Raw genomic sequence first — 22,984 nt, 5'->3', positions numbered from 1 at the left:
ATTGGACCCCCCCAAAGTGACAGCGACGCTTCCAGTATAGCGTCACTCCCCCGAGGTGGACATTATGCCCCCCCAATACGGACACTGCCCACCCCCCAACAGGCACTGCTCCCCAAAAACACAGGGTGTCGTTCTTCCCCGTTCAGAGACCGGCCCCGTCCCAGTGGGAATCCGTGTGCCCCCCCAACGGGCACCGACACCCCCAGGATGGGCATCCCCAACACAGACCGTCACCCCCCGTTAACATTGCACCCCCAAAGGCACCGAGTACCTCCGAAATCAGCCAATATCCCCCAAAATGGGGCATCACCTCCTCCACGATGATGATTCCCCACCCCAGAGATGGTGCCGCACCCCAAAAGAAGGACTCACATCAGCGCTCTCGCGGCTCAGCCCCTGCTGGGGAGTTGCCCCGAGCCCCTCTAGGAATGTCCCCATGGAGCCCCTGCCCTTCCAAGTCCCCCAAATCACCCCCCAGCCAAACTGGGGCCACCCCAGTAGCAGAGCTCGGCAGCGGGGGTGCCGGGGGGGCACCTTTGCCCTTGCTCTGTCTCCGCTGGTCCCTACCTGGGCCGGGGCTCCCGGTGCCGGGGTGGCTCTGGGTGGCTGTCGGGCTGTGTCCCCTCCGGGCGCCCCGAGTGTCCCCTAATCTGCCACTGGCGCGGGGGGGTATTTTTAGCCGCTGTTAGAGCGGAGAGAATGTCACCCACACCCCTCTGTGCCCCCCACCCGTTGTCGAGGGGGCGAAGGGACAGCGAAGTGACACCACCCGCCAGGGCCACGGCTGTGCCAGGCTGGGAGGGCACAAGAGCCACGTGGGACAGTGGGGACCCCCAGCCTGAGTCATGTCCCCTGCCCCGCACTGTCCGCACACCGCGGGGAGGGGGGGGTGGCATCTGGTATTTTAATTGGACCCCCCTCATTAGCGCCGAGTTCATTAGAGGCTCAGAAAGGGCTTTGTGTCCGCGGGGACAGCGGGAACAGAGTGTCCCCGAGCAACGGCGCTGGCAGGGAATGTGCGCCCGGTGGGACGTGGGGACAGCGGCGCGGCGACATGGAGCCCCCGGTGCCCTGCGAAGTGCAGGATTCAGGGACCTTAAACACAAACATCGGGCACCTGCAGGACTTTTAGGAGTCCCAAAGCCCGTCCCGGGGTGGGGGGCTCCCCCTGCGGTGCCCACCTGAATCCTCGCAGGAGGAAGGGGGAAGCACCCACCTGTCCTCCAGGGTTTGGGGGGCTGCTGGGCTGGGGGATGGGCTGGGAGGAGGGTGCTGAGCCCGGGGAGAGGAGGAGGAGGAGGAAGGCTGAGCCACGATCCCATTAAAGAGCTTAGGCAGTGGGAGGGCGGTGCCCAGCGGGGCAGGATTAGGGGGCCTCGTTACCCACCCTCGGGGGTAATTAGCTCCCTTTTCCCAGCAGGAGGAATCCCCCAGTGCCACCATCCCCTGCCATCACCCCTTTGCCACCGCCCTGTCCCCCTGTCACCACCCAGGCCCCTGACACAGCTCCAGAGCACCCAGGGGAGGGGGACACACACAACCAGGGGCTGATCCCACCTCCAGTGGTCCCCCAAAAATGGAATCACAGCCCACAGACAGGAGGGAGTCCCAAAATGATCCCCACTTCCCCAGGAACCTCAGGGAAGTGGTCCCCACCAGCAGGGGGTGTCACGCTGATGCCCCCCCCCCTTATGTAAAGCCCCCTGCCCACCTCCCTGAGATGCTCTGTCTTTTTTTTTCTCCCTGAGCCCTAATCTTTGCCATCTTGGGCTAATTGGATTTCCTGGGTCACATGGCAAGATAAAAAGTCCCCAAATCCCACGGTCAAAAAAAATCAGGTTATCCATGGGGAATTAAGGGAGAGAGCGGGGGGCAGCCAGCAGCAAGGACCCACCAAAGAGTGCTGCCAGCTCAGGGCACCCCAACGTCAGGGTGTGGGGTGCCTGCTTCACCTTTTTTGGTATTTTTGGTTCATGCTCTTGTGCCCACCTCATTGCTGAGGTGTGCCTATTACCCTCTTGAAGAGCTGGAAAAACCTGGGGACCTAGAGGAGATTGTGGAGTTATTGGAGGAGGAGAACGAAGCCATGGGGAGCGGGGCCAGTGCTGAGGACAAGGAGATGGCCAAGAGGTCCAAGGAGCTGGAGAAGAAGCTCCAGGAAGATGCGGATAAGGAGGCCAAGACAGTCAAGTTGCTGCTGCTTGGTAAGGCTGGAGGGAATGTCCCCTGGAGATGTGCCTGTGTTTCCACCCCATGAGGCTGAGGGGATGTGGGGATGGGGACAGGGAATCCAGGACCCCCTGGGCTCCTCCTGCCCTGTCCCTGGTACCCCTTGGACAAGCTGCCAACAGCCTGGAGAGGTTGTCCTGCCACCAGGACGTCCCCGGGGTCGTCCCTGGGAAGGGCTGGAGGTGACATTGGCTCTTGGGGATGGAGGCATGAAGGGGACAGTAGGGGGATAGGGGAAAGGGACCAAGACACTGGGTCCCACCGAGGATGCTCCACATCTCAGGGGCATCAGTGAGAGCCTGGGGAGCTCCTGCCACCAGCACCCCAAAACCTGCAGGAACCCTCTCTTTGGGGGTCCCTCCACAGCCCATGGGGCAAGGGGGTGACCCTGTGGGGCAGGGGGGTGACTCCATAGGGCAGGGGCCAGCAGTGGGGCCTTATCCAGGTGGGGGGGGCTGGGGTCAAGACGATTAACACCCTAATTCTAAGCAGCTTCCTGTGCTGCCCTAAGCAGCTTAGGGCCCCAAAGGCATCGCCGGGCGCTGCCCACGGTGGGAGGGAGGTGTGGGACCTGGGGCACCTGCACCCAGGAGGGTCCCACCACCCTGGAAGTCCCCAAGCTGGGGTCCCTCACCCCACAGGGGTGACATGAGTGTGGGGACAATGGTGGTGGTAGGAAGAGGCCAGGCTGGGGTGTCTAGGCCTCTAGGCTAGGGGCTGGGTGAGGGACAGTGGCTTTGGTCCCCATGGGGTGCCCATCACTGTGGCATCGGGCCCTGATGGGCACTAAGGTGTCCCTTCCACCCTTTTCCAGGGGCTGGAGAGTCAGGGAAGAGCACCATCGTGAAGCAGATGAAGTGAGTATGGCCTGAGCCACATTGGGGAGGGAGAGGCCACCAGGATGAGCCACCAGCTCTTGGACATGGGGTGGCTGGACCCCCAGTCACGCCCTCCATGTCACTTGGTGTTGCCCAGTGTGGGGTGGTGATTCCCACCCCAGAGGGGGTGTCCTGGCTTGGGGCTGAGGCCACTGTGCCTGCCAGGATCATCCACCAGGACGGTTACACGAAGGAGGAGTGCATGGAGTTCAAGTCCATCATCTATGGCAACATCCTGCAGTCCATCCTGGCCATCATCCGCGCCATGTCCACGCTGGGCATCGACTACGCCGAGTCCTCCTGCGCGGTCAGTGGGGTGCTGCCCCCTCCCCCCAAACCCCTGGGGCCAGGGCAGCTCCTGAACCCGGGTCCACAGTGGCCCCGTGTTGTCCCCCCAGTCCTGAGGGCACTTTGTGGGGACAGGAGCCACGGGAGGGTTGGTGACAAAGGTCCCTGTCGCAGGATGAAGGCCGGCTGCTGTTCAACCTGGCTGACTCCATCGAGGAGGGCACCATGCCCCCCGAGCTGGTGAACTGCATCAAGAAGCTGTGGAAGGATGGGGGGGTCCAGGCGTGCTTTGACCGTGCTGCCGAGTATCAGCTCAACGACTCAGCTGCGTAGTGAGTGGGGACAGGGACTGGCCTGGGGACCCCTGGCAGCTCATGGCCAGTTCTAACCCAGCCTGGCAAAACCCATCTCCTCCCTGCTCCTGGGAATGCCCTGAGCCTGCCATTCTTCATCCCACCAGTGTCATCATCCATCCCACCAGTAGTTCTCCATCCCACTGTCAACCCCCATCCCACTGCTGCTGTCCTCCATAGTGCTGTCCTCCTCCATCCAGCTGGTGCCATTCTGCATCCCATAAGAGCCATGCTCCATCCCACCAGTGCCATCCCCATCCCAAAAGTGGCACTGACCTGCAACTCCACCACTCCTGATGTCCCTCAGCTCCCCCAGGGAGGTCACTGCCTTGGAGTCCCAGTGTTTGGCAGGGCTCAGCCTCACAACCATCCCCAAAACTCCAGGGGAAGGGGGAGACACGGGCAGCTCCTTGGCAGCAGGTCACGTCTGTTCCTGTCCCCTCAGTTACCTGAACCAGCTGGACAGGATCACAGCTGCCAACTACCTCCCCAACGAGCAGGACGTGCTGCGATCCCGAGTGAAGACCACAGGGATCATCGAGACCAAGTTCTCTGTCAAAGACCTGAATTTCAGGTGTGTGGGAGCCTCCCTCACTTCCATGACCACTCCTCCATTATCCCTCCCCAGCCCTGATGGCAGGGAGGGAATTTGGGATAAGCCTGACACTGGAGGGACCACCAATGCCCTTCCATGGACAGTGATTCCTGCTCCCCAAGGATGTGGCACTGGGGGTGTCAGGAGCAGGGGTGTGTGTCCCTCATCCTTGTCCCCTCCCCAGGATGTTTGACGTGGGAGGGCAGCGCTCAGAGAGGAAGAAGTGGATCCACTGCTTCGAGGGGGTGACCTGCATCATCTTCTGCGGGGCCCTGAGCGCCTACGACATGGTGCTGGTGGAGGATGATGAAGTGGTGGGTCAGGGGTCCTGGAGGCACTGGGAGCCAAGGGGGAGAGGAACAGGGGGCTCTGAGGGGGGAGGAACAACACTCTGCACTGTCAGATGCTCTGGGTGATCCAGGAAAGGTGTGGGAGATGTGGGATGGAGCTGGTTCCCACCCGGTTGCAGCCAGTAAAGGTGTTTGCACTTCCTCTGGGCCATTATGGGTCTGCCTATGAGAAAACCCCCAAGTGCTCCTGAGCAGATCCTGAGAGCCATTGGAGAATGGCCACATACCAGTGAACTGGAACAGAGCCAAAGGGAAGAGAAAGAAGAGCCAGGAACACCCTGGGATGAAGGAAAATCTGAGACACCTTGTGCCTCACTGTGTCCTCCAAGGTGAGCAGAGGGGGAAGGAGGAGCAGCTTCCACCCTCCCAGTGTGGGGGCACAAGGACATGATCCAAAGGGTGTGCAGTGAGGGATGCACCAGCAGAGCCCTGGGAAAGCAGCTCAGAGGTCACAGACCCAGAGAGGAGGAACATGGAAGCCCCATAATGGGCTTTTCTGTGAAGAAATAAGAGATAAGAGGTGAAGACAAGAAGAGCAGGAGCAGCTTCTTCCTTGGCATCTCCTTAGGATCCCAATACCTTCTGCTAAAGCTGGATCAGGGTTGGGATCTGCCATCCCTGGGCCCTGCCATGGCCAAGCAGGAGCCTGCAGCCTTTTCTCAGCCATATGCAGGAAAGCAGCCCTGGGAGAGGCTGGAATGCTCACCCAGCACAGGACAGGGCAGAGCCAGTGCTCTGCACACAGAAAAGCTGCTGCTGTGATGGGAAGCTGGATGAGGGAAAACCATCCCTGGAGAACCCACCTGCTGCCCACAAAGATGGAGGATCCCCCTTGTATCAAGAAAACCCTCCACTGGCTCTGTTTAGATGGATCTTCATCCCCTCAGGATGACCCAGCAGCAAACTAAGAACTCAACATCTGCTCTAAAACTGGAGTTTTTCCAGCTCCTTCCTGAAGCTGTGGGTAACAGCCAGAAGCCATGGTCCACCATGAGCATCCCCCTGGTGACTGGCAAGGTGCTCATTGAGCACCCTCCTTACAGGCTTATCCCATGGATAAATCTCCCAGTAAAATCACCACAATCCTTTTCTGACAATCCTGGGAGGGACTGGAACCACTCCCTACCCTGAGCATCACCTGGATTTATCTGTGATTTTGGGGGGCTGGAGGGACTGGGCAGGCACCAGGAGCAGCTGCTGCTGCAGCAAACAGGGAAAAGCTCTTTTCTGGGAAAGGGGGCTTGGGGGTGGGCTGCAGTGACCCAAAGGGGGCCAACCCATGACAATCTGCTTCCCTGCAGAACCGGATGCATGAATCCCTGCACCTATTCAACAGTATATGCAACCACAAGTTCTTTGCTGCCACCTCCATCATCCTCTTCCTCAACAAGAAGGACCTTTTTGAGGAAAAGATCAAGAAAGTTCATCTCAGCATCTGCTTCCCAGAGTATGATGGTGGGTCCAGACCCTTCCCCTCCGCCTTGAGATCCCCCAAACCAGGGGCTGGGCTGTTCTGTGGTCCCAGCAAAGATGCAGCAACTCGGTTTTGGGATGTGATAGGGGAGATGGGGATGATGAGAATGGTTCTATCCCAAAAAAAGGCTGGGGAAGGGAAGATGGGGATGATGAGAATGGTTCTATCCCCCAAAAAAAGGCTGGGAAGGGGATGGGGATGAGCCAAACCAGCTCCATCTTGCTCTGTGGGGTGGTGAATGAAATCCTGGGAGGCTGGAGCTGAGGAGAGGACAGATGTGGCCTCAGGAAGGCATCTGGAAGAACAGAAATGGGGTAAAAAGGAGTTTTGTGCTACACATGGTCAGCACTCCACCCTCTTCCTCTGATTCCCTCCCCCCATAGGTCCAAACACGTTTGAGGACGCAGGGAATTACATCAAGACCCAGTTTCTGGACCTCAACATGAGGAAGGATGTGAAGGAGATCTACAGCCACATGACCTGTGCCACAGACACGCAGAACGTCAAGTTCGTGTTCGATGCCGTCACAGACGTGATCATCAAAGAGAACCTCAAGGACTGTGGCCTCTTCTGAGCACCAGCAGGTATGGCAGAGAGGCTGCAGCCAGGAAATTGGGAAAGGAGAGGGGAGGAGGGTGGTCAGAGCTGGCTCCATCCCAAAAAGGGCTGGGGAAGGGGATGAGGAAGAGCAGAGCTGGCTCCGTGCTAGGAAAAGGGCTGGGAAAGGGAAGGGGGATGAAGAAGAGGATGGTCAGTATTGACTCCATCCCAAAAAGGGTTGGGAAATGGAAGGGGGATGAAGAAGAGGATGGTCAGTATTGACTCCATCCCAAAAAGGGCTGGGAAAGGGAAGAGGGATAAAGATAAGAGCTGGATCCTTCTGGAAAAATGGCTGGAGAAGAGGACTGGGATGAGAAGGATCAGATTTGGCTCCATCCCAGAAAAGACTGGGGAAGAGAGGGAGGTGACGAAGAGCAGAGCCAGTTCCATTCCAGAAAAAGGGCTGGGGAAGGGGAGGGATATGAAAATGATCAAACCTGGATACCTCCCATAAAGGGCTGGGAAAGGAGGACAGGGATGAGAAAGAGCAGAGTTGGCTCCATCCACAAAAAAAGACAGAGGTAGCGGGGAAGGACATTAACCACCAGCTCCATCCCAAAAGAAAGGGCTGGGGAAAGGAGAAGGGGATGAAGAAAAGCAGAGCCAGTTCCATCCCCCCCCCAAAAAAAGACTGGGGAAGGGGCTGGAGATCAGGATAAGCAGAGTTGGTGCCATCCCAAAACAAAAGAGCTGGGGATGAGGATGAACAGAGGTGGCTCCATCCCCAAAAAAGGGGTGGGAGGGGGATAAGGATGATCAGAGCTGGCTCCATCCTGCTTTGTGGGGTGGTGGGATGACTGGCCACCAAGTCCTGGAAATCCCAGTAGGGGAGGGGAGGATGGGCTGGGAGCAGTGGGGAGGGGGAACTGCAGGGTCCCATTAGCCCAGGGACATGGTCACATCTGCTGAGCTCCCATGGGACTCAGTCCCATCCCACAGTGGGGTGGGCTCAGACTGACCATTCCCACCCTTGCACATGTGATGAAAAAGAGATTCCCAAATCCATCTGAGCTAAAGGGAATAATTTTATTCCTCTCCTGTTGCAATTCCACCTGCCCAGCCTCAGTGGATGGGAATTTCCCAAGGTACACTCTGCTGCTCCCAGCATTTTAGCTCATTCTAAAACTTTAATTAGGGTTTATCACCCTAATTAGGGTTTATCATCCTAATTCTTGCACTAATTCTGAGCAGCAGCAGGAATTCCATCCTCTCTCCCTCCTTTCCAAGCAGCTCCCAGCCACTGACTCTGGCACTTTGCTTTTCAGGGAGCCTCTGGTGCTTCTTTTATCCTTGAATACTACCAAAAAAACCAGGAAAAAGCTAAAAACCAGAAACAAAAACAACCAAAAAATCCTCAAGCAGGTTCCCTGCAGGCAGGAGGCACCAGAAGGTGGCACTTGGAAAAGGGGGAGGTGTGGGGGGGATGCTCCATCCTCATTACCACGGAGGAAGGCAAAGGGATGAGGTGACACATGTTGCTGAACCCCACCTGAGTTTTCCCTTGTTTCCATAAAATTTCCCTTGTTTCCTTGCCTGTGTTTAACTCCCTGTTCTCTCTCCTCCCTCCCAGAAGAAGAAACCATTCCCATCTCACCGTTCTGCTGAGCAGAGCCAAAGGAAGAACCAACCCCCACCACACATCACTCGCTCCCACTTTTTCTATGACCTGCCCAAATCTGCCTCCTTCCAAACTCAAACTAGGAAGGGGCTGAAGCTCAACTTCCTGCTCCCTTTCATGGCCATTTCCTCTTTTTTCCCAAGGAAGAACCCCTGTTCTCAGTGTTTTACAGGAGGTTTGACACCAGAGAGCAGAGCCAGGAATAGGAATAGTGAGGGAATTTGGGAGGTAGGATAGACTAGGTAGATAGATTGCCCCCTTGCCCTTCCCTCTGCAGCCCATTCCTACCCTTGGACCAAAGCTGGATTAATCCAGGATGGAATTTCTGGGGAAGGTGGAGGCTTCATTATCTCCAAGTCACTCCTGGGAACCAACCTCAGTCTTTCCTGGGAACCAACTCAGCCCTTGGGCAGGACAAATCAGGGGTTTGTGGGCCCTAAATGGAGGGAATTTCTCAGGCAGGAGAGGCTGGGGAAGGGAATCCCAACCCCAGCCCAGGAATGGGCTGGATAAAGAGGAAATGGTTACTTGAAAGATTTTCATTCTGCTACTTAGAGCTGCATTTGCTCTGTCTGTTTGTAAATAATCCATAGATGAGCCCTGTATCCATCCTCTCCCTGTCTCCTGCAGAGATCTCCCATGCAGCTTCATTTAAGTGTAGAAAACACAATAAAGGAATATGCATGATGTGGATGTTCTTCCTTTCTCCCACTTCCACTTTGCTCTATTCCTGTGTCCCAGAGCCTGGATCAGGAGATATTTCACCTCCTTTGCATCCATCCTGGGATGCATGGATCTCTGGATCTCATCTGGATCACCCCATGGCCACTGCTGGGCTCCTGGGAGGGTGGGATGGGGGTCACCACCCCAAAAAACTTCCTGGGCAGCACCTCTGGATGAGATGAAGCTCCTGGATGAGTTATCCCAGGTAGGATGGCTGGAATGAAATTGTCAAGCAGACACAGCTCCAGACAGCTTGGAAAGGATTCCAGAACAGGCAATCTCCCTCAAGGCTCCCCCTGCCAGCAGGCATGAGCATCCCTGAGGAATTTATCCTGGATTTCTAATCAAGTGTTCTCAGAACAATCTCACCTCCATCCCACAAGTGCCCAGAGCAGAATTCCCATGGGGGGTCACAGCAGCCAGTGAGATCTGGGCTATAAATAAGCAGTAATTATCCACCTGCCAATGGGCAATGGGATTCCTGGCATGTTCCAGTTGTGCCAGCATGACTCCAGCCTTTGGGAGCAGCACAGCACCAACAGTGGTGGGTGATAAAGCACAAGGAACCTCCCTGTCCAGATAATTCCACCCAGTTCCCATCAAAGCTCTTCCTTTCCTTCTCCAGCAAAGCACAAAAGCTGGGAACACTCCTGGAAAAAGGAAGAATAAAGTGGAGAAAAGGCTACAATCTTTACTCACCATTTTAATACTGCCAACAAGTCTAACAGATCCAACTGTACACATGACAAACTGGGAGGAGTCTGGATGCAATCATGGATCAGCAAAGGAATGTAGGACTGGTTAGGGATGGCACTAGAGGGAAACAGGGATTTGGCACCACACAGACAAAGTAAAGGCATGCTCAAGACAGGGCTGGGCAGGGAGCGCCATGGGAAAGGCAGCACAGAATAATCCACCGTTTTCATCCCAAAAAATGCACAGCAATCAGTGGTTTGGGACCTGGGAAGCAGCAGTTTTCTCCCCCAGTGAGGGTTCAGCTCCTCTCCCAACTGAGCTGGGATTATGCTGAGCACAAATCCCTTCCCATACTGGCATAAAACTGGGCTCAAACCCCCAACAGAACCTAAACCCTCCTTCTGCTGCAGGAGCCTTTCCCAAAGCCTGGGGGGAGCAGGATGGTAACAAATCACACATGGAAAAAAAGCCAAAGGTCTAAGGATCCCTTAGTAGCTGCAGAAATATTAAATCCTGGCCATAGCAAGTGTTAAAAACAAGGAATTCCTGCTAAGAGGAATATTTTCTGCAGGATCTGCTCACATGTGCATAGTTAAGTGATTTTTTTTTGTTGCTTTTTTTAATTATTATTATTTTTAAAACAAGGTTTGCAAATAAAGAAATAAAGTTTAGTAAAGTTATAGTTTTCTCGATGGAAAAAAAAAAAACCAAAAACCCTTAAAAACAGACTAGTGGTGGCTTGATAACCAAAGGAAGAGAGAAAGCTACATATCCAAGGTCTGGAATCCAGCTGGAATCCATGGCACATCCTGGAGACCACGCTGTCCAACGATGCCAGGAGGATCTACTCCCACTACGTGGCTTCACTGTGCCCTAATTCCACATCCCACAGCAATAAAAGGTCCCTAAGACAGAAGATTGTGCTAAAGAATTCCAGGATTCCACATGTTCTCTGCTCCTGGGTCATGCTCGTCGCAGTCCCCACGAGGCAGCAGGAGGCTGGGGCTCACCAGGCAGAAACACTGGGAAGGAAAGCAGGAATGTAGAAGGGAGCAGAGAGAGCTGCTCCCAGCAGGACACCCCCAGCTGGAGTTACCTCTCAGTAGAGCCCACACTCCTTGAGGTTGTTTTTGATGATGACGTCGGTGACGGCGTCGAAGACGAACTGGACGTTCTTGGTGTCGGTGGCGCAGGTGAAGTGGGTGTAGATCTCCTTGGTGTCCTTCCTCCGGTTCAGGTCCTCGAACTGGCACTGGATGTAGGCGGCTGCCTCCTCGTACGTGTTGGAGCCTGCACAGGAGAAGATCCCTGGCTTTGCTCACTGCCTCACGGGAGCTTTTAAGTCCATATTAAGCTGCTTGCAACCATCTGCCTTATCCAGCTACAAATCCAAATCCACCATTAACTCCTTCTGGGATACCTGAAGTCTATTCCCTGGGCAGTGACCCTGGACATGGGATCCAGGGATTGCTGTGTGCTGGGACAAAGAGTAACAAATCATGGCAGTCCTGGGCTGCAAGGGACCTTCAATCCCATCTCATTCCACCCCCAATAGGAACACCTGGCACTACACCGAGCCCTGTCCAGCCTGGCCTCGAGCACTTTGGGACAGGGAATCCACAGCTTCTCTGGGATCACAGAAATCAAGCTTTGAAGAGATTGGAAGGATTTTTTAAACATGAGCAGTGCCTGGGTAAAACCTTCCACCTGTGTGGAAGTAAAGCAGGGACGGGCTCCAGAACAATCTGTGCCAAACACAGACACTCCAGCGTGGACAGGAGCCAGAGCAAGATGTGGTTAAGTTCCACAGCCTCTAAAACTGAATTTAAATGGAATTACTGTCCCAGTAAGGTGTGGAAATGAAGTGACCTTGATTTGTTGGAATGCAACACTTGATTTCAGGGAAGGACAAAGGTTATTCCCAACCACAGCTCTTTTCCAAGAAAATGAGCTATCAGCCAACTGAACAGGCCAGAGATGCTGTCCAGCAGGCACAGGGAAGGAACTGGGGAAAGTCTGGAACTGATTCTGGGTTGTGCAAGGCTCTGACTCCCCATTCCTGGCCTGGTGACACAGATGATCCCAGTGATCCCAGCCTACCTGTGTACTCTGGGTAGCAGATTGTTAGCGGGCTTTTCTTAATCTTCTCCTCAAACAGGTCTTTCTTGTTCAGGAAGAGGATGATGGAGGTGTCTGTGAACCATTTGTTGTTACAGATGCTGTCAAAGAGTTTCATGCTCTCATGCATCCGGTTCTGGAAAAGGAAATCCAACAGGAGAGATGTTAGGGAAAGGTGGGATGGGGGAGAGAGGCTCTGCTGCACAGGCCAGGCTCAAAACTGGGGTGACACTGCCACATCCTCACTGCCATTGCCTCAGGAGGAGCACAAGGGGACAGGTCACCTCCTCCTGCTCCTTCCTGGAGTGACTCACAGGCAGGGAACAAGCCATGAGAACAACTCCAGGCATCTCCCAGCAACCAGGAAGGTGGAAAAACACAACCCATCCATGAGGTTATCACTTTGTGGGGCAAGATTCCAGCTTGTCCTTGCAGCTCTCAGACAATTCAATAGCAGGAGCACACCAGGAACGTTCCAGCCTGGTGCAGGATGGAAGTAGGATGCTCCCAGCTCCCTTCCCTGCAGCCACAAACCCCAGAGCACGCACCATCTCCTCGTCCTCAGCCAGCACCAGGTCATAGTCACTCAGGGCCACACAGAAGATGATGGCAGTCACCCCCTCAAAGCAGTGGATCCACTTCTTCCTCTCCGAGCGCTGGCCTCCCACGTCGAACATCCTGGCAGAGGCAGAAGTGGCTCAGCAGCAGTGCACACCCCTCCTCCCAGCCCCCAGTGCTCCCAAGGATGGGGGAGGCTGAGCAGAGGCTTGGGAACACACAGGCTTTTGGGAGGTTCTCTCAGGAGAGGGGGTTTTAAAATTCCCTTCTTGGTTGAGGGGATTTTAAATCAGAATCCTCTCTTTTCTTTCAAGCCAGGGTGGATAGAGCTTGCAGCAACCTGGGCTAGTGGAAGGTGTCCCTGGATGAGACTTAATATCCCAGCCATGATTCTGGTTATCAGCAGGAAGAACTGGAAGTCACCATCCAGAGCTCTGCTGATTTTGTTCTCTTTCCTATTTCCTTAGCAACAATCCATTCGCTTGACTGGACTGCAAACACTTTCTCACAGCACCTCCAGGGAAATGGATTATTTAGAGCACACTACCTGCAAGCTCCTGCTGGAACCCAGGAGGAAATTAAGGGGGTTAAGAAATTATTTCATGTATTTAAAAATAATGGCAGGTACTGAAGGTTAAAGGCAGAGCAGTGCTTATGGAATTTCTGTATAAATTGAATTAGTTTCTAATTAAATAGGAATTTGTGTCACAAGTAGTTCCAGCCCCTGCTCATTCAAATATCTTGATGAGAGCCCAGCACTGGGATTTAGTTAAATCAAGTTAATATCTGAGCTATTAAGTCATAGATATTGATTTGTTCCAGAGCAGACAAGGAGCTGTCCAGGGGGGGATTTAACAATCCCAAACTAACTCCCATCTTCTATTTAACCCTCTGGTCTAGAAGAAAAAATGGAAATCTCTGTCAGAATCCAGGATATTTCCATGGCTTGAATCATTTGCCATTAGCACAGAGAGATCCACGAAGGAAGAGCATCCCTGACAACTCAGCTCATCCCAATTCCAGTCACTGTGGCTTCCCCATCCCATTATTAATGTCTGACATGGAATATCACAGCAGAGCTGGCAGCACCAGGGTTTCTGATGGATTACTGCTTCCCTTTGTGGAGCAAATCCCTCTGGGACACCACCTCGTGTGTCTGGGGCCTGCACATGATCAATGGCTCTGGCTGGGATCAGGAAGGAGGGTGGAGATGATTAAGGAACACACTGGAGATGCTAATCCCAATCCATCACCATGGGAAGACAAGTTATTCCCTGGATGGACCAGAAGCTGCATAAATACATCAATAATGCTGATATTTTGGCATTTTTGTTAAAAATATTCTTAAACTGCACAGTTCAGAAACCAAAATGTTGCTCTCCCAAAAACTGTGCAAAAGTTTCCTTCTCCAGAGGAGACCAGAGAGCTGCTCCAAGGATTGGAGCCCCTCTGCTCTGGAGTCAGGTGAGCTGGGAAGGAGAAGGCTCCAGAGAGACCTGAGAGTCCTTTCCAGTGCCTAAAGGGGCTCCATGAGAGCTGGAGAGGAATTTGGGACAAGGGTGTGGAGGGACAGAACAAGTTGAATGGATTCCCACTGCCAGAGGGCAGGGATGGATGGGATATTGGGAAGGAATCCTTCCCTGTGAGGGTGGGGAGGCCCTGGCACAGGTGCCCAGAGCAGCTGTGGCTGCTCCACCCCTGGAACTGTCCAAGGTCAGGTTGGACAGGGCATGGAGCAGCCTGGGATAGTGGAAGGTGTCCCTGCCCATGGCAGGGGGGTGGGATTGAATGGGATTTAGTGTCCCATCCAATCCAAATCAGTCTGGGATCCTTGGATTTCAGAAGCACCACCTGGATTTTGCTGCAACTCCATCAGTGTTTCACACCCCATTTCTAAAGAAGCCAACAGATTCATTTTAGGAATGTGAGCAGGAAAGGCTCCAAACCATCAGCACAGACAGAGGGAAGGAGGCTGAGCCACAGGCACTGTCCTACAGCCACCCTCCAGCACAGGAGTGCTGTGGGGCTCCAGCTGTTTGTCAGGAGCACACATGGGATCCAAAGCAAGGAATTCCTAAGCAGCAGGAAGGGGAGCTACAGGGACCCAAGGTGAGGAATGAGGGATGCAGCCTCAGCAAATGGAGGCAGCGGGAGCCGCTCTGAGGTTAGAGGAAGCTCGTTAGTGACATGTAAAGGGACACTGCCAGGAGCAGGCTGGATCCACAGCCTGCCAGGGACTGGATCAGCAGAGGGGACAGCAAAGTCCCAGCCCCTGCAGTGCCAGGCACAGGCTGGCAATTCCCAGAGGAACACATGGAGCACACCATGCACCCCCGAGCCACAGCCTGGCTGCGCACACAGCTCGGTTCCTCTGCTCCCAGGAAAGGGTTAAACTCAAACTCCAGTCAGTGTCCTTTTAGTATTACTTTTGGGATTGGGTCCTGGAAAGGAGCAGTCAGTACCTGTGTCTGCGATTCCAACATAAAAGCAGCTGAAAAGAACAGAAGGCAAATCAAAGTCAAACCGGTCTCTCCAGTGAGCGATGCCAGGAGAGGGATAACGGAGGGAAGGAGGACAGTTCAACCAGGAGCAAGTGTGGGATGTGCCCCAGTGCAGGGCATGGGCACAGCCCTTCACTCACTTGAAATACAGGTCCTTGAAGGTGAAGTGAGTCTCCACAATTCCTGTAGTTTTCACTCTGGTCCGCAGCACATCCTGCTGAGTTGGAATGTAGGTCGGCTGGGATATTCTATCCAAGTCATTTAGGTAACTAAACCAGAAGAGACAACACAAGAAGCTTTTTTTAGTCGGCTGCCTCACCATGAATCTTTTATAAAGTGCAGAACAAAGCACAGAATTTATTTATCTCCCTCACACAGCACAGAGCTCGAAGCAAACAACCCCCTGGGGCTGTTCTGAGGGATGTTCTGGGGGTTTGGGAATTTGAACCCCTCCCTGGATGAGTGTGGAGGTGGTGCTGGTGGAGCTGAGCTGGCTGGGGAGGGGAGGGAGGGAATGCAGAGCTGTGCCAGGGCTGGATCTCCCAGGGCAATCCACACTCAAGGTCTCTCGCTTCAAAGCACAAAGCAATAAATCCAAGGGTTTGCTGTTAAAGGGCAGGGATGCGTCAGAGCAGCCAGGAGGGAGGGATGAAGCCTTAAAAACCATCCCAAGATTCAGTCACCTCCTTCCCCAACAAGCTGACACAGCACTCTCTGAACATACAGCCTTGAAGAAGCCACATCCTTGCAGAAATTTTCCCATTGAGACTTCAACTAATGCCAGCCCCAGCACATTCCTTCAGGAGTTCAGCTCTCAGGCACACCAGCACAGATGATTCCCAGCAGGATCAGAAATCCCATTCCAGCCAGCAACACCTCTGAGCTCATCTTCCCTCCAGGCTCAGCCTGCTGCTTTCACAAAGATGACACAGATCCCACAGCTCTGCAGGGATGGCACAGGCACTGCTCTTTCTGGGGAGCAGCTTTCAATCACCCCAGCCCTGTCCCACTGGGAGGGCTCTGATGGGTGCAATAAACGCTCCCAAAATCCCCCGTTGTTATCACAGATCTATTGTAAGCCAGGAATTGCTTCTTCCCATGTGCCTGGAAGCTGTGCTAGGAACCCCATCAACACATCCCTCCTCCAACAGCTCCAGCATCCCCCTGGCCAGGACTTGCAGAGCCCTGCCCTGTTTCCAAACCCCAGAGCTCAGTGATCTGCCAGGACCTGCCCGTTGCCACGGGGCCTTTCCCACAGAGCTGGGATCAGAGTGGATTTAGTCCAAGCAGAGCCAGTCTTCTCCTCCCTCTCATCTGCAGAGGATGGCAGGTTTGTGAGCTGCTGTGTGACCAGGGCTAGGCCTGGCTTTAGTTTCAGTTTAGTAAAACAGGATTTGGAAGGTATTTACCTTCCTCAGCCTCTACCAAGGAATATTTCTGCTCAGGCACTCACATGCCCAGATTTTTTTCTCCTCTCTCTCTACTACCAGTATCTCCAACAACCTATCAAAAGCCAAAGGAAATGCTAAGAACTGGCCCAGCAGCTGCTCAAAGCCTGGTTTTCACACAGGTCACATCAAGGATGTGATAAATCATAGAATTGTTTGGGCTGAAAAGTCCTGTAAGATAGAGTCCCACTCTTACCCCAGCACTGCCAAGCCCAAGCTGAAGCTGTAAAGCACCTGCTCCCAACAGCCAGTTGGAAGTTTGGGCACTGAAAGTGGGATAATTCCTAATTAAGGCTTTGGGAGCAGCCAGGGAGGAGGGAATGGAGCTGGCAAACTCCCAAACAAACTCCATCAGGGAATAAGGCAGATCAGATTCAGTGCTGCTGCCTGAAACAATAAACTTTGCCAGACTAATTCCAGAGAGACCTAAAGGGCAAATCCCATGGAAATGCAAGTGGTTGGAAAACCCAGCAAAGGGGATTTCTGGGAAACCCTGCAAGTCCTGCCAAGTGTGGGCAGAGGAAGCAGCTGTGCCCTCCCAAAAATCCAGCCTGTGGAGCCCAGCTAGTGCCACTTGTATTGCAGATTAAGTGGAACTTAAAAAAGATATCCCAAAAACCTGGAGAAGCTGAATTTCCTTGTTCCCAGTGGCTCCTGGCCCCAGCTGCCCAGTCAGAAACACCTCACAAACAGCTCTGGGAACAAACACAGACCTTGCTGTCTCCCCTCATCCCACACACTTCCAATCCCTTCCCACCACCTCCCTCACCTCCATAGGCTGAGGCTGTGTCACTCCTTCCCTGTGTTTACAGAGCCAGCTATTCCTCATCCTTCAACACCACAAGCTTTCAAAAAGCTGATTTGGGTTTGTTTTCCTTTTTTTTCATATTTAAAATGAGGCCCTGAGTACAAATAAAGTGCTGATCAAACCAACAGTGTCACTCCTTTGTCCTGCTGACCCTCCAAGCATTCCTGGGACATCCTGTGCCAGGCTGGCACAATGCCTGTGTGTGCAGAGATCACTGAATCCCTGAATTCTGGGATGGTTTGGGTGGGAAGAGACCTTAAATCTCATCTCATTCCATCCCTACCACGGGCAGGGACACCTTCCACTATCCCAGATTGCTCCAAGCCCCATCCAGCCTGGCCTGGGACACTGCCAGGGATCCAGAGGCAGCCACAGCCAGGAATTCCTTCTCAATATCCCATCTCACCCTGCCCTCTGGCAATGGGAAGCCATCCCCCTTCTGTCACTCCATTCCTTGTCCACAGCTCCTCTCCAGCTCTTGGAGGAGCTGTAAGGTCTCCCTGGAGCCCTCTCTCCTCCAGGCTGAACATTCCCAGCTCTCTGATCACAGAGTATTGGCAATTCCAGTCTGATTCCAGGAAACATCCCACACCCAGACAGCTCCAGGAAGCAGGGATGGCAGGACAGGGATGCTGGGAAATGAATGAGGAAAAAAACAGAGCTCCCCTCCTCATCCTGCTCACAGCAGCCTTGGAATGGGGAGCTCCCTTACAAGTCACTCCTTTTGGTGCTGGGAAGAAGAATTTCAAAGCCACAAATGGCTCTGAAAGTCCTTAATGGGGAAAGGAGGAAGAAGGACAGGGAAAAGAGAAAGGGGGGGAAAAGGGAATGGAAGAAGAGGGGAGGGAGAAAAAGGAAGGGGAAGGGAGGGGAGGAGGGGGGAGAGGAAAAGGGGAGAAGAAGAGAAGAAAAAAGAAGAGGAAGGAAGGAATAAAAGATGAGGAGAGAAAATGAGGAAAAGGAAAAACCCCACTTAGAAATAATCTGGGTTTTATCCAGCACCATGTCAGGGAATTTAGGCCAGAACTGGCATCTGGGAACAGGAGGAGACATGTAGGACTAGAGAAAGGTTGATCAGGAACTGTGCTAATTGCCCATGAGACTGCAGATAATTACCTACAGCTTCCACAGGATGAGACCTGCCTGACATCCAGGAGAAATATCAAAACTAGGAACAAAACACTTAAAGCATTATGTGCTTGGTGACATTTCCAAGTATCTTGAAAATGTGGAGATGTGTGAAATGGAAATATCCTTCACATTCAGAGGGGATATTGGGAGGGAATTCCTCCCTGTGAGGGTGGGGGGGCCCTGGCACAGGTGCCCAGAGCAGCTGCCCCTGAATCCCTGGAAGTGTCCAAGGCCAGGCTGGACAGGACTTAGAGCAACCTGGGATAGTGGAAGGTGTCTCTGCCCATGGAATCAGAGGGGATTTAATTTCCCTTCCCAAGTTGTGCACAGAGGTCCCAAATGCTTCTCCACAGCCCTGACTGGAGGCAGGAGCTGGCAGCCACAAAGCCATTGCTCACATTAGGGAGAAAAGACAAATGGGAAGTTGCAAAAATGCAAGTTAAAAAAATGAATGTTTGCAACACCCCACAAAACCCAGGGTGGCTGCAGGGGGCTTTATCAGATGCTGCTGGGAAAGGCACATTGCCACATCAACAGCTTGGACCAGGAGCTACTCAAGTGTTGTTTAAAAAAAAAAGAAAGAAAAAGGAAGAAAACATGGAAAACACTGATTCCAGGATAGATGGTTTGGATTAGTGCCATCCTTCACCTTCTCTCCTCCCATGTCATCTCCAGTCTGCCAGGGCAGTGCTCTGCCAGGCAGGATCTCTGCCTGCACAAGGGAAAAGTGCCCAGTGATGCAGGAAACAGCAGCAAGGGGAGTTTCTGGAACAATTCCAAGCTGAAATGTTTGGCTCTCTGCCACAGCACCCTTGCTCTTCATGCCACCTGATTTTCACAAGCAGTTACTTGTCTGTTCCTCTCTTCCTCCATTCCATGTGTCTCATCCCCAGAATCTGATGTGGAGCCAGAACTGGTCTGGGAACACAGGACAAAACTGGATTTCAGCTGGAAAACCAGCAAATGGGGCAGAGATTTAACTGCAGCTCACACTGAGGTTTAACAGCTGCTCACACTGAGGTTTCAGTGCTGTTTGAGGAGATAATGAGAGGAACAGGGAAGTGAAATTCCCAAGAGAAGTGGGACAGAGCCTGCATCATCCCACCACAAAAAGCAGTGCAGGACATCCCTCCTTGGTGGTCAGGCACTTGAACAGCCCCAAGACTACCAGAGCTGAAAGAGCCTTTGGATAATGTTCTCATCCATGGAGAAAAACTCCCCCAAACACAGGGTGGGATTTTGGGATGTTCTGTGCAAGGGACTTCATCCTTGCAGGTCCTTTCCAGGTTGGATATTCCATGATTTTAAGCATGGACAAGGGAATTAATTGGGGAACACCAGAGCTAAGGCAGGTCAGGAGCCATGTATGCAGGGAGAGGAAAATTCTGGGAATTCTGGAAGAACAGCCCTTTAATGGTGTGAATTTGCCACTAAGAAATGAACCCACTTGCAGCATTTCCCAACTGTGGAGTTGCCAGGCTGCAGATGCATCATAATATTGGTTTGGTGCAACTTCCTGTGCTTTTGGGACAGGAAGCTGAATTTTCTGGGGCACTTCTCAGGAAATGCCTGAGTGGCTCATCCTGGGTGCAATGTCCCCATGCCAGGCTGTGCCAGCTCCTTGCAGGCAGAGCTGCACCTGGACACAGGTGAGTGGCAAATACCCAGGAATAGGAAGATCCCTCCAAAATCCCACCTCTGGAAGGCAGCTGGGTCAAGCAGGTACCTACAAAAGCAGGATAACACCCTCATTTCCCAATCTGCTCCATTTCTCCAGCTGCTCTCATCATCTTCCTCTTCCACAGCCATCCAGACACACACCAAGGTTCCTCCTTCATCCCCATTCCTGCTCTCTGCCCAGGTCCTAAAGCTTTCCTCCTCTTCTTCACATCCTTCCATTAAATCATTCCTTCCTTCCCCTCTCCTCATCAATCTCTTTCCTCCCTTGGAACCTGAATTTCCTCCTTTCCTGCTGCAAAGGCATGCACAAATCCAAGAAAATTCCTGACAGCCCTTCCCTTGATCCAAACCCCTGCCAAAATGCTGCAAATGAAGGATTCTGCCTTATTTTCAAGCTCAAATATGCTCTGAACAGCAAAAACCTGCAGGCAGTGAGTTGTGGTACAGCTAAAACTTCTCCACAAAGCTCTTCCTAACTCATTTTTCCAAGTTTTAAAGCTTAAACTGAATTTTCAGCTGGAAATGCTGAAAATCAACTTTCAGAATGCCAAATCTTTGTTGTAGAGAGACCAAGAACACGAGAGGAAAAACACAGCAACTGTTTTGCTCATCAAAGGAACAATTTCCCCTTCCTGCACTAACCTGCCCTTGGTAAAAGATGAGACATTTCACCAAAATTCCATTAGCAGCCTGTTTATCTACTTGGAACCTTCCAGCTGTTCAGCAACTGTGTTGATTTTAGGACCAGGACAAGAAGATTTTAGAATCAGAACAGTTTAGAGGCAGCATTGCCTGTGAGATGCCAAGGACAGGAGAAAAGGGAAAACTGTTAGGAAAAAATTGGGAATATTGACCTGCCAGGTGAGGGGATCCCATTTTGGGAATTGCTGAATGTCAGGAAAGTGGCAGTTTAAATTCTAGGAGTGTTGCTCCCCTTTGCAGGGACAATGGAGGTGACACAGCCAAGCACCTGCCATTTCAATGGAATCCCAAAATCACTGAGCTTGGAAAAGATCTCCAGGATGCAACCACTGACCTTGTTACCAGAACAGAGCACTGAGTGCCACATCCAGTTGTTCCATGAACACCTCCAGGAATGGGGATTCTAGCACCTCTTGGCAGCCCTTTCTAAGGCCTGACCACCCTTTCCAAGGGGAAATTCCCCCTAATGTCCAACCTGACCCTCCCCTGCTACAGCTTGAGGCCATTTTCCCTCCTCCTGTCCCTGTTGCCTGGAGCACAGCCTGACCCCCCCCAGCTGTCCCCTCCTGTCAGGGAGTTGTGCAGAGCCAGAAATTCCCCCTGAGCCTCCTTTTCTCCAAGCTGAGCCCCTTTCTCAGCTCCCTCAGCCACTCCTGCTGCTCCAGCCCCTTCCCAGCTCTGTTCCCTTCCCTGGACATGCTCCAGCCCCTCAATGTCCTTCTTGTCACAATGAACCCAAAACTGAGCCCAGGTTGGAGCTGTGGCCTCAGCAGTTCCCAGCACAGGGGACAGGCACTGGATGATCCTGCTGGACACCCTGTTCCTGATCCCAGCCAGGGGCCTTTGGCCTCTTGGCCCCCTGGGCACACCTGGGCTCGTGTTACCTTAGCACAAGATGCCAAGTTTCTTCCATGAAACCAGCAAATTTGTCAAAAATCACATATTAAAATGAGATGAAATCCCTTGCTGTGAGGGTGGGGAGCCCTGGCTCAGGCTGCCCAGAGGAGCTGTGGCTGCCCCATCCCTGGAATGTTTAGGGAGGGATGAGATGGGGCTTGGAGCAACCTGGCACAGCAGAAGGTGTCCCCCCCATGGCAGGGGATGGAATGAGATCTTCCAACCCAAACTACTCCAGGATTAAATCAACCAAGACACAAAAGAAGGAATGTGAGGTTTTCCCCAATGCTCCATAGAGAGAAGACAAACAGCACTCCATCCTCAGTCAGACAGGACCAGCAGTGCAGACAGGACCTTCCCACCCATCCCACCCCACTCCTGGTCCCCTGTGGGAGCTGGAAGAGCCCAGGAGCTGGTGCTGGTTCCTTACTAGGATGCAGAATCATTCAGCTGGTATTCCCTGGATCTGCTGAAGCAGGCCTGCACTCCAGGGTCTCTCCAGAGGCGTTTGATGACTCCAGCCAGCTCAGCTGTCATCATCCCCTCCTCAGCACTGCCAGCCAGCACGAACAGCTGCCGGGCATCGTCCTGCAGGACACAACACAGCTGGCATCACCACAGGCACCTTCCCAAACACCCCAGCAGCAGCTCAGCACTGCTCTGATTAACCACACCCCACTGCATCCAGTTTGCTCCCAAAAGTCATGGAGTTGTTTGCTTGCTGCAGGCAGAAAGGGAATTTTTGGGGAAGAAGTTCCAGGCTGTGGGGTGAGATGCTCTGATCGGGGTGGGTGGCCACAGCACTTCCAGAGGATCACAGCTCCAAAGGCACCATTCCCATCAAAACCATGGGATTTCTGTCATTACAGAGCAATGAACTCAACTAGAGGTTTTACTTGGAGAACCTCTGTTGGTGTGGCACAGCACAGGAGAAAATGAAAAGAAGTGAGTTCTGAGAGATGATGGGAGCAAAGTTTTGGAGATTTGCCTTTTGCTGCTAGAGCTGTGGGAAGTGAGGGAGACTGATTCCTTAATAAAACATTTCATCAGGAGATGGGATGGACTGATTGGGATCTGAGCATGAGAAATCCCCCTCAGAAGCCAGAGCAGGACCATGATCTTGTCCAGGTCATGCAGTGGATTAGCACAGGGAACCCCACACTGCCCTACAGCCCCCTCTGCCTTTATTCCTACCCTGATCACACCTGTCAGGTCCTTGTGGGAGCTGTGAGAGACCTTCCAATATCCCAGCAATCTCCTCCTAACACCAGCTCCTCTGCCCTGAGCCCCAAACCCTGCATGTGCCAGGTTCAGGGTGCTGATCCCAAATCCACTTT

At 53.0% G+C, this 22,984-nt stretch overlaps 2 protein-coding genes across 3 annotated transcripts in view; one reads left to right on the top strand and one right to left on the bottom strand.

Moving 5' to 3' along the window:
• GNAT2 (G protein subunit alpha transducin 2) overlaps window positions 1–9,894 on the top strand; it is a 165,846-nt gene extending 155,952 nt beyond the window's left edge. The window contains exons 2-10 of one of the 2 annotated variants that reach the window (XM_079327189.1): window positions 1,647–2,204; window positions 3,044–3,086; window positions 3,273–3,414; window positions 3,570–3,727; window positions 4,194–4,322; window positions 4,528–4,657; window positions 5,995–6,148; window positions 6,551–6,751; window positions 8,338–9,894. In XM_079327189.1, the coding sequence (XP_079183315.1) occupies window positions 2,087–2,204; window positions 3,044–3,086; window positions 3,273–3,414; window positions 3,570–3,727; window positions 4,194–4,322; window positions 4,528–4,657; window positions 5,995–6,148; window positions 6,551–6,741 (1,065 nt within the window). In that variant the 5' untranslated portion in view covers window positions 1,647–2,086 and the 3' untranslated portion in view covers window positions 6,742–6,751; window positions 8,338–9,894. Of the gene's footprint in view, window positions 1–451; window positions 2,205–3,043; window positions 3,087–3,272; window positions 3,415–3,569; window positions 3,728–4,193; window positions 4,323–4,527; window positions 4,658–5,994; window positions 6,149–6,550; window positions 6,752–8,337 lie in introns of those variants that run through there. The other variant, XM_079327188.1, reaches the window with a different exon arrangement.
• GNAI3 (G protein subunit alpha i3) overlaps window positions 9,792–22,984 on the bottom strand; it is a 28,354-nt gene continuing 15,161 nt past the window's right edge. Inside the window, exons 4-9 of the mRNA XM_079327163.1 lie at window positions 22,078–22,235; window positions 15,122–15,250; window positions 12,471–12,600; window positions 11,905–12,058; window positions 10,901–11,094; window positions 9,792–10,826 (exon numbers count right to left, since the gene is read on the bottom strand). Of these exons, the coding sequence (XP_079183289.1) occupies window positions 10,904–11,094; window positions 11,905–12,058; window positions 12,471–12,600; window positions 15,122–15,250; window positions 22,078–22,235 (762 nt within the window). The 3' untranslated portion in view covers window positions 9,792–10,826; window positions 10,901–10,903. The remainder of the gene's footprint in view (window positions 10,827–10,900; window positions 11,095–11,904; window positions 12,059–12,470; window positions 12,601–15,121; window positions 15,251–22,077; window positions 22,236–22,984) is intronic.

Source organism: Erithacus rubecula (assembly GCF_903797595.1).
Source record: "Erithacus rubecula genome assembly, chromosome: 26".
NCBI classification, from domain to species: domain Eukaryota; kingdom Metazoa; phylum Chordata; class Aves; order Passeriformes; family Muscicapidae; genus Erithacus; species Erithacus rubecula.
The sequence above is the reverse complement of the archived record's forward strand: the minus strand, read 5'-3'. Positions and strand labels throughout refer to the sequence as shown.